Here is an 11,261-nt window from a genome sequence, read left to right on the forward strand (position 1 = left end):
ATATATTAACAGAGATACGGTATGCAAGTAATATTCCATCAAAGTTCGTATCAAATAATACTCTAGATAATTATTTGATATAATTTTTAACCTTAAACATACTGCAATGTTTTCATAGTGTTTAAATAATACAGTACTTTATAAATAACTGACATATTCGAATAATATAGTTTATGCAATCTCATTGCCAGAATCTCATTGCTCCAGAAATTCGCAAATTCATCTGAAATACAATTTATTACGAAACTTTTTCTTGCTCTAATCAAATTTTGACAAAATGATTAAATGCAGCACAAGTAAGTGTCAAGAAAAAAATTGACGACGGACAAGTATGACTTTGCATAATTTATTGAATTGGTAAAGTGTGCCACAACAAGATGCAGCATCACTAATGCAGCAGAAAAACTTACATTGAGGAGCATTGAGGATGCCACAGCAAATAAAACAAAAGTGAGACGAATTTTAATTCATTTTCGGAGTACTGTGGGTCATTAATATGCAATTGGATGCAGTTGCATTCTGTGTATTGTGGATAACAGTTTTTCTGACTACGAATGAGTTAAGAAAGATGAAGCATATTTAAATAGTTAGTTCATGAGTTTCAAACCTATATTTTGTGTATTTTTTCTCGTCCTCTTCTTCTCTTCTCCTGACAACATCAATTTGAAGTACTTTACTGGCTTAAAAGAAAACAAGTCCGAGTCATACCAACAGCAACAGCAAGACTCGTTCTTAAATTGTGAATGCAAGAGTATAATAAATATTATGCTTTTTTATTTTAAGTCAAGATTTTGTGCAGCAGCTCCAGATATGAGCCAGGAGTCCTCAGATAGACAAGCAAAAGCTGATTAACTTGCCTTCGTCGTCATTTTGCGGCACCTTGCATTTTTCATATCATTAAGATTGCTTCATTTTTATCGGTAAGAGACCGTCGTTGCTACCGTCGAGAAAAAATCGTTATTTGCCTTAAATTTTACCTTAAATGGTTTCATTTTTACCTCTTTCCACTTCTTTTTGTTTCGTTCAAGAAGATAGTAATTTGAAAATAAAACCTGGTAAGCTAATTGATAAATAAATATTTATGATGAAAATAATTACACTGTGTTTTCAAAGATGCCTTCCAATAGAATTTCCTTAAGAAGTCTGACTGACACTGTAATTACCTAATATACCCGTAGATAAACTTAAGTAAACCCTCAAATTGTCTGTGAAATTGAGTGTTTGTGACTTTTGTAATTGGCAATTGTTTTATTTACATAAGGAAACTGCTCTTATAGATTCCTACTAGGAAAGTGTAATAAAAACTACTGTTTATATAGCAAATACATCGAATCTAAGAAATGTATATATTCAGTATATTAAATATATAAGTAATTTTATGTCGTTATGATAATTATGACAAGTAATTGCCTTATGGTAAAGGCAATTACTATTCAACACCAAATTTCATTTTTAATCGTTTTGTTGATGAACTTTCACAGCAAATTAATAAAAAAAACTCCAAGTTCAAAGAATTAGTCACTAATCCTTAAAGTTGGATTAATCCACTAAAGTGGCTTAGGGCCAGTTGGCTAATGAACACTGACTCTGAGCCCCATATTTGGCAGCGTACGAGTACAACGCTTGGTACTTACAATCTCAAAAAATAATTTTCAAGTAATTTAATATAAGAAGTCATTCCAAGAACGCTGATGTTGGATATAACATATATTTTATAATGAAATTTATTTACGAATAATTAAATCTAAGAAGTAATACCACTGGGTATTTGAGCTGTATGCTCAACTAAAAATTCAATTAAACAATAAAATAATAAAATTTTATTGTTGTGATTTATTACAATATATAATTTCTTTTGTTAAAACGTTAAAATTTAATTTATTATTTTTAATTAAGAAAATTTTCAGACTAATTATATAGCTATTTACATCTATATGTGTGTGTATCCGATGAAACAAGTCCCATAAAAAATCTAACACGCAACGCTACCTATTACAGAATGAAGGAAGGTAAATAAATATATTACCATTTAACTACTTAATGCCAAAATTTATAGCTTGACTGAATATAAAATTGTTTTATTATATAATATATTAGTAATATAATAGATGGCGCAACGCCATCTATGACAGAATGATGGTAGATAAATATATCACACTTTAGCTACTTAATGCCAACATTTTTTAATAATAAGTTCAATAAGTTCAATTTGTTCCACTAGAACATGGAGTGCGAGACATTCAGATCTTGTTCTACGTTAATGCACCATTACTTCGTGATCAAATATAGTATCATATTATCGATTATCGAATATTTTTACTTGATTTTGTTTAATGTAATTTTTGAGTATAGTTAGTAAGTTAGTTAGTTGTGGTGGAGGGAAGAACGACTCCTTCTCAATTAGCTAAGAAAGCCGTTTTGAAACCACAAAACATCATAATAGTGGATTGTAGAGAGGAAGTCAAGCTAGAACCAAACAGAAGTATTTATAAAGGCAAAATTTTTGAATATTCTTGAAACTAAAATTTACAATTAAAAAAGCCGTTTTAATCTCAGGTCAAGCCGCTCAGTCATCCAAAAAGGCTACGACCGATGAAACTTATAAGTCCAGTAATTGCCTGTTGACTGTGGAGAAGATTTTATTAAATAAACAGAAAAAACGCTTTGGGTAGACTTTGTATTAAAGGCTTATTTAATGTATGAATAATTATAGTATATATCAATAATATTATCAATAATAAACAACAAAATAAATGTTTTAAATATGCTCTTGGGGCGAAATACGTTATCCATCTCGTAAATGTTATTGAATCCTTAATCCTGTATAAGTAGATTGTTTTCTTATCTATCTTAGCATAAATGCAGGAGGTGATTTATTATCTATTATATAAAATATATATATTTTTTCTTATTTCTTATTATTCTTTATTATTTGTTAATATTTTTTTATCGAAAAAAAAACAAAGTAAGTCTTTTCGTTTTTTTGGCTAAACCCCTTAGTTTGTGACATTGAATCACTTAAAAAAGGTTTTTCCACATTTTAAATAAAGCTGGATATACACATATCGCTATCATCAAAGTTTCTTCTAACTGCATTTGCAATAATTCTCATTCTCGGTTAGGCCTTTCTTGTAAGTATCTACCTCCAACAGACAATGTTTTAGGGGTGCGTCGTTATTACAGTGTTTCCTTCACGGCTCAGAAAGAAGAAAATTACACAACTCTAAGCTCATATTGTCACTTTTCATTTGTGGCAGTGTTCGCTCTTCTTGAGTAATCCATATAATTTTCTAGAAATAATATATTAAATATATAGAATATCCTAATCACGATATAATAATTTGTAATATTATAATTATTTATTTTAGTATAAAATTTGTTGGATTTTATTGCACTACCTCCGTACTTTGGTTGTTTGCACTCAGTATATTTTCATAATTTTAAGCGTCAGACCCCGCCGTTTACTCCCTTTTTTGCTGCTACTTAAACTTACTCCTTTTCTTCTCTGTTCAGATATGCATTTGTGTGGTTTTTGCATGAACATTTCATTCTTGGTACTTCTAAGGAAGCTTCTTGGAGATTAGCTGCTTTGTGGTTGATGTTTTTGTTTTCATGATTTGGTTTTTTCAGTAAAGTTTTTGCTCCCACAGCTGTTGTTCTTGTATATTTTTTGGCTGTGACTTCCGTTTCCTCTGATATTTCCTGCAATATTTTTATCCTGAAAAATGCTACTCTTCGCTTTATAAGCTAGTATTACTTTTATTTTTAAAAGAACTTTTATTTTTACTTCATTTTCGTTTATGGAATTTGTAAGTATGCTTCAGTTTTTTATATTTTCTTACGTTTTGCCGTATGCAGCAAGAATTTATAACATTTTTCAGATACGAATAATATTGAGAGACATGAGTACTCTACCAAAGTAAGACTCAAGCAGTTTCTATAAAAATTGTAGTTTAATTAATTCAGAAAAAAAAATTGCAAATACATTTATAAATTTTTTTTATATATTATTTTTGCTTTATTATTTTTATTTATTAATATGGTTTTATTTGTATTTATAATGACAGATCATAAATTTTTTATTGGAAAAAGAAATATGAGTCAAAAAACATTTAAAAATCAACAGAAATCTAAAAGAAATAAAAATTTATTTTATAAATTAAAATATTAAATCACAAAATTATGTACATACAATCTCCTTTTATGAATATTTTTTTTTTTTTGCGGCAAGGAATAGTGGAATGCCTACGCACTGACCACAATCCGGCGCCCCGCAAAATGAGTGATCGACTCGCACGGACTAAACTACTCCCACTCATTCCTAGAGACCTTGTACCACGCCGGGACTACGTCAGTATTACTTCGAGGTAGAGTCCCTATTAGTCTTTTAAGAATTCCAACAATGTGACCTGTGAAGACAGGCACTTCTGTCAAGGTCTACTTTTTTCAATCTCAAAATGTTTTCAGCAAACATTTTTAAGCGGGGTGATTCTTTAATTGTTAAAGTACCTAGGTACTGCATTAAAAAAAATCATTTTTTGAAAAATTTTTTATTTAAATCAATATTTCGACTTTATTCTATAGTCACCCTCAGGGTACTAAAGTACCTAGGTACTGCATTCAAGATGCTAAAGTACTTGAAGATGACTATAGAATTATTTGACTATATATTATAGTCACCTTTAGGTGTTTCAGTACCCTGAATTCAGTACACAGGTACTTCAGTACCCTGAAGATGAATATGGAATATAATCGAAGTATTAATTTAAATAAAAATTTTTTAAAAACCAGATTTTTTTTAAAAATAATATTATTTAAAAAATGATAAATCAGCCCGTTTCAAAAACAAAATTATTATTAAAAACTTTAGTCATTTAAAACAATAAATTATTTATTATGAAAATATTATTGTAATTTTTTACAATAATCGGTACAATAAACGGTACCCCCACAAGCTAGGGGCTGTATTCCTAGTAGGTTCTTTGAATATTAGTGCAATAAAATAACAAAAAACAATTCTATTAGTAAAACAGTCCTCTTTCGTCATAATTGTCTTTAAAAATTAGTAATCAGATATTGTTTTTTTTGTAAATTAATTTATATTAATGTGGAACGAGAATTTTTATATGAAATTAGTACATTAAGTAAGTTTTCACTCGGCGCAGAATTCAAAATTAATCTCTATCTAGATTCTTGTGTTTTAATTTAAAAAATATTTAATTTATATTTATTTAAATATTTATTTTTTTAACATATATATTCATATACATATAGACGGAATTGACGTAGTGTCACATATTTAAATCTATAATAAATCTTTTTTCAAGATAATACTACCTTTAAGTGAAGTTTTACATATAATATAACTCCCCAGTAAAGCACAAACTTCAAGCTGATTCTAATCTTAAGTCACAAAAACTTTTTTCATGCTTATAAAGCCTACCCATATACCTTTGTAATATTACTTACATTAAAAGTTCTGAATAAAGAAACTTCTTGAATTTTATGAGAACATTATGAAATTTTTTTCTTTGTTCATCATATCTTCTCATTCATTGTAACTCTTTCTTCGAGTATCTCAAAATTTTCGGTATCATATACCATACAAATGCCATCCATATAAGATAAGTTCTAGGGACATTAGCTAATAGAGTATAGAATATTCATAGTTTATTCGTAAAAACATCATAATATAATTCATCATATATTTTGTTAAATATTCGTTATCTCATGATTATAGAGCTATTTTATTTGTTGTAAGTTCTATGAGAATGACAACTTATAATTATATCATATTCATATCCCGAGTTATGGTTCTATGTCACGTCGATTAGAGACGGTAAAAGTACATTAACCTTTTATTGTATTATAAGACATCAAACCATTACATATTTTGCAAATAAAAACAAATGTTAATTGACAGAAACTATACATTATGATAGTCGAATATAATTTATTAGATGGTTTTTTTTTGTTATGAAAAATTATTAAATATCCTCGACAAGTAAGACTACTTGCTGGAGGTCTGATAGATTATTACTCGCATCCCATATTTAAATCTATATATTAAATCTTAATCAATTCGATTTCATTTTAAAGCATGTCAGATCACACTTTTATACACATTATTTACAAAAATATGTTAAAAGTGCTTTTAAGTTGCTTAAAACAGGTAGTTACAAGGAACAAATAATAATAATATCATTTATTCAATGAAATTTAGTAATAGACATTTGTTAAATTTTTCAGATCTTATTTTTTGGTTCATTTGTTCATTGAGAGACGTTAAATTACACAAACAAGGGAACGAGCGGACCAGTTAACAGGACCGGGACCATTTCTGGAAATAAAGTTGTTACCAGTTACCAAATTGATTTCGCAATAAATCTATTATTAAGCGCTCTGCATGACAAGTTGCGTCGCTTCATCTTGTTGGACCCAAATATCTGATTTAGCGATGTTTAACTACCATATAAATTTTTTGAAAACAACAATTTATGTTAGTCAGCATGACTCGATAGCGCTCGCATTCACTGTAGCAGCAGCTCATTCCTCATTTCGTCATTTCAAAAGGAATGAGGACCATTCTTCAATAAGGAAACAATCAATTTTAATGGATATAATGTTTATTCGTTAACGGCTTGAAGATTAACTTCGCTCCATGTATGCCAATTTTGCTTATTGATGCAGCCAACTAGACCGATTATGTTGACCGTAAAATGGACGAAATTGAAATTGTTGACCGTACTCTATGAACTTCACGAACAGATTTATTGTTTCAAAGTAAATTAGCACAATTTGGAAGGTTTGTTCTAGCGTTAAACGATTCATGATGAATGGCCAGACCTTACTGAACAGAAATGTCAACACAGTTTGACATTCTCAGTTGTCAAACCATAGTTTTGTTCTCATGCACCCTATAGAAACCCCTGAATTTTTCATAACTCCTTAGATTAGTTTAAACTTGTGTGTCAGCACAATTTTTGTCAGTCCGATCTTAGCTCAGTCTGATCTCGTTTTTGATGCAGCTCGATGATGTTTGGTAGATTTTTCTGCCATTTATGATCTGTTAATCTTAAAAAATAATTATGTATATGTTTTTTAGCATCATATAATAATATCACTATTTGTGCATCTACTATAATTTTTGTGTTTTATATGTTAATTGAAATACATCCGATTGCATTTTATTTATAATCTAAGTTAATAAAAATACATCCCTTTTTGTGTAGATCGTAATTTTTCACCAAATTATCAATTGACAAGTACAACTGTTGCATGTCAATTGGTGCAATTATGGACATAGTTCTGAACATATTTAAAATGTTTTTTTTAAAAACTAATATTTATTTACACTGAGCAGTTTTACTCTAACTTCTATTGCCCAAAGACATGCACCAGAAAGCAACTGCATTATGCTCAACGTTTTTATTATTCACGTTCATAAAATTTTCATGGGGAAACCCATTGCACCTTCCGTTGGGACCAGTTTTACCGACAAATATGTCGTCATACATAAAAGAATTAACCCAAATAAGTAATGTGGTATGTATCATTAATATTCTAAGTCTTACTAAATTAATTACTCCTTCTGTTAATACAATATTATAGCACGATATGATTATGTTTCACAAATACCCCGCAGAGACGCATTTTGTACAAACTGCAGATGGCTATATATTAGAGTTGAATCGCATAACTAGAAATGGAGGACGTCCTGTTTTATTTGTGCACGGTTTACAAGGCTCTGCAATGACTTGGGTTATGATGGGACCTTCAGCGAGCTTGCCATATATGTTGTATAATCAAGGTTACGACATTTGGTTGGCAAATGTAAGAGGTTGTGTCTTCTCGAGGCAACATATAAAATATGATCCGAACTTGGATCCAATTTATTGGCAATTTAGTTGGCATGAGATTGGCATGTATGACTTGCCAGCTATTATTGATTATGTGCTTTATAAAACTGATGCAAAACAATTAACCTATTTTGGGCATTCACAAGGTGGTACGGCTTTCTTTGTGATGGCATCTATCTTGCCGGAATACAATAATAAAATTAATTTAATGCATGCACTTACGCCTGCTGTTTATCTATCACATATGAGAACTTCATATAGAATTATGGGAGAAAAACTTTTTCAGGTACTTTCAACATTTTTAATTATGGAGAATATTAACTATTAATACATTTTAAATAAAATTACAGTCTACAGGTTTCCCATTTCTAGGTGAACTTAATATGCCTGCTGGGCGATTATGTTTAATCAGTAGTGTAGTCCTATCTACTTGCCTCAATGTTATTGATGAAATGTTAGGGCCTAACATTGAAAACATAAATCCGGTAAGCTATATTAAAAAAAAAAATAATAAATAATAATTTTTATTGTTAATTTTTTCTTACCAAAAGTGATGCCGTCATATGACGAAAAGAAACTATTTGAGAGTTAAAAGGGGTCGAATAGAAATGAAAATACAGCAACAAAAATTTCAGTTAATGTAACGCTGTTTCAAGTTCTTGACAGGGATCGATTACCCTTTCTATTCATTTCTATTCGAACCTTTCTAACTAATAAATATTTCAAATTATTTGATTTTATATAACATAACATAGGTATAACATGGCTTCTGTGATAACAGTACTCTTTTTATTTTATATAAAATACATTTTGTGTGAAAAATATCCGGATATATCAAATAAAACATAAAAAATGCGGTCCGTCGATTCTCGATGGGGTGAAATCCTCCAAACATATTACGTAGCTTAATGGAAGTGTATCCTTAAACCCTTTCAATTAGTTTTTCTTGACCACAATCGACGTGAAACGTCTTTCTTGAAATGGTGATTTAAACCTTGCTAATAGAAAAACGTCGCAGTGGACCATTTCATGTAAAGAAGGTGTTTGAAGAAACATTTGAACAATGAATTAAATGAATTTGAACAATGGATTTTTACTATTCTAGAAGACTGAAAGATATAATTCAAAAAATGATTAGTATAAAGACAATAGGTATTAGATAGCGGTCAAATCTGGCATTGTAAAAAAATAAAGTGGTATCAACTTCCAAAAAAAAAATTATTGTGTTATTAATTTCGCGAGTTTTTTAAATTATAAATTCCGAATACTTTTTATACAGAATGTAAGTTATATAGCATATATATATTTATTATAATCCCAACAATATTTTTATAAAATTTAAATATTTTTATTTATTACAGGAAATGATACCGGTTTTATTTTCTCATTTCCCTAGTGGTTCTGGTATACGACAAGTAGCTCATTTCTTTCAAGTTTATAAAACCGGTGTATTTGCTCCATTTGATGAAGGTTTTTGGTTAAATAATACAAACCATCCTTCACCTTATCCTTTGCGTAATGTTAAAGCTCCTGTTGCTTTGTATTATTGTAAGAATGACTTTTTAATTGGTGTTGAGGATATGCAACGCTTGGCTCGAGAACTTCCTAATGTCGTAGAAAATTATCTGGTGCCTCTAGAAAAATGGAATCACATGGATCCTATTATAGGTTCAGATGCAAAAATCATTTTATATGATAAAATTATACAAGTACAGAAAAAACTAATTGACTTATAGTTATATTAAACTCCTTTTATTTATTCTATATGACATTTTATAATATATATCTTCAAGCTTTAAGACATTATTTGATGTTTGTGAAGTAAGTAAATTAAATCAATTTTTATAGTTTATATAATCATATTATGTAAAATATTACAAAAAAGCGTAAGTAATGTATAGACTTTACCAAATAGTGTAGATATTCTTGGCATTACTTTAACTTCTACACTCAATCACATACAAATTGCTGACAAATATGTAAAATATCCGGATAGAGATTGGTTATACTTGAGTGTACTATATTAATATTGGTTTCATTAGCTCATTGGAATTAAAGTGATGCATTGTTAGGTCCTTTATCCTTTAATATCGAAGAACTCAAAATGAATTATTAAGTATTTTTTCAGTAAAAGAGAAACTCTTTAAACTCTTGAAGGATTTGTTTAGTTTTTGCTAAGAACAATTGTATTGGACATGATATTCTGAATTCGATAAACGACAAATCAGAGTATAATCTTCTGAGAGAAAAGATAATATATTATATTGGGCAAAATCTGTTGCGTTCGATACGAGAACACAAATGTCGGCTGAGATATATTTACTCTATTTGTTTATAAATATAATAAAAAGAAATTGAGCATTTCTCTTTAATATTGTATTGTTACGATTTTTAAGCTCTTATTTTGGCGTTTCAGATTATCATAGGTAGTGATTATTTTGAGTCCCAGTAGACTAGAAGTGGTTTAGTTACCTCTACTACGGAGTAGATTATTGACAATTCGCGTTTCAGATTACCATAGGCGATGATTATTTAGAGCCACAAGAAAACACTGTGAGATAACAAATACCTTCCATTAAACTTTGTCAAATGCCTTAAATTAACTCTAGCTCTTTCCAGCTCTCAGGTCTAGCTTTTATCTGGCTTTTCCATGTGTTATGTAGTAGCATAAGTTTTTAATTTCAGTTTGGGAAATAACCAGTAACGGTACAAATCCAAATTAGATAAATGCGGTTAATGATCAATAAATATGATTCCTTTTTAGCCAAAAAATGTACGGACCATGATGTCTTTAAACAATGGTGTATTATCGTGCAACAAAATCAATTGCATGGCTCTCAATATTCCGATCGAATTTGTTTTACTTATGTTTATTGATTTTTGGTGGCAATTCCTAATCATCGTTTTTAAGGTTCGTTAGACTATTTTAACTAACACCTCTACGAGGTATGAAATGCCTATCGTAAGATATGGCTTAAATCCAGTGGACAATACCCGATACTGTTTGCAGTATTAATAGTTGTGATAGTTCAGCTTTAATAACGCAAAAAAGAAACATGTTTCATATGGAATTTCTGTCACCAAAACAGATTAATAGCTCTAAAAGATTTTGTGAAATGAATAGTGAAATTGGTACAATAAGACTCTTCTGGTCGCAATATCGGCTGTTGTGCGATTTCACGTCAAAACTTTTAATAATAAATAGCAGTGAGTCGGTCAGGTGCAGTAAGCGTAAGTGTCGGTATAAATATGATACCACGGGGATCAATGGAAGTATATTCATTTCTTTCATTTCGATATAGAGTTGCGTTTTACAATCGCCTGCTGTGTGAAGGTGCGAGCAACAGCAATGTTGTTATATGGACCTCGCTCCCTTCCAAAGAGGAAACTATATTCAAACGT

At 29.8% G+C, this 11,261-nt stretch overlaps 1 protein-coding gene across 1 annotated transcript; it reads left to right on the top strand.

The window, feature by feature from the left end:
• The first annotated feature begins 7,400 nt into the window (after positions 1–7,400).
• LOC119688302 (lipase 3-like) lies at positions 7,401–9,595 on the top strand. The gene is made up of 4 exons (XM_038102981.1): positions 7,401–7,545; positions 7,612–8,145; positions 8,210–8,344; positions 9,221–9,595. Exons 1-4 carry the CDS (start codon positions 7,504–7,506, stop codon positions 9,593–9,595), a joined length of 1,086 nt encoding a protein of 361 aa, XP_037958909.1. The 5' UTR covers positions 7,401–7,503.
• Positions 9,596–11,261: the final 1,666 nt, after the last annotated feature.

The sequence above is a fragment of the Teleopsis dalmanni genome, chromosome X (assembly GCF_002237135.1).
Source record: "Teleopsis dalmanni isolate 2A chromosome X, ASM223713v2, whole genome shotgun sequence".
Lineage (NCBI taxonomy): Eukaryota > Metazoa > Arthropoda > Insecta > Diptera > Diopsidae > Teleopsis > Teleopsis dalmanni.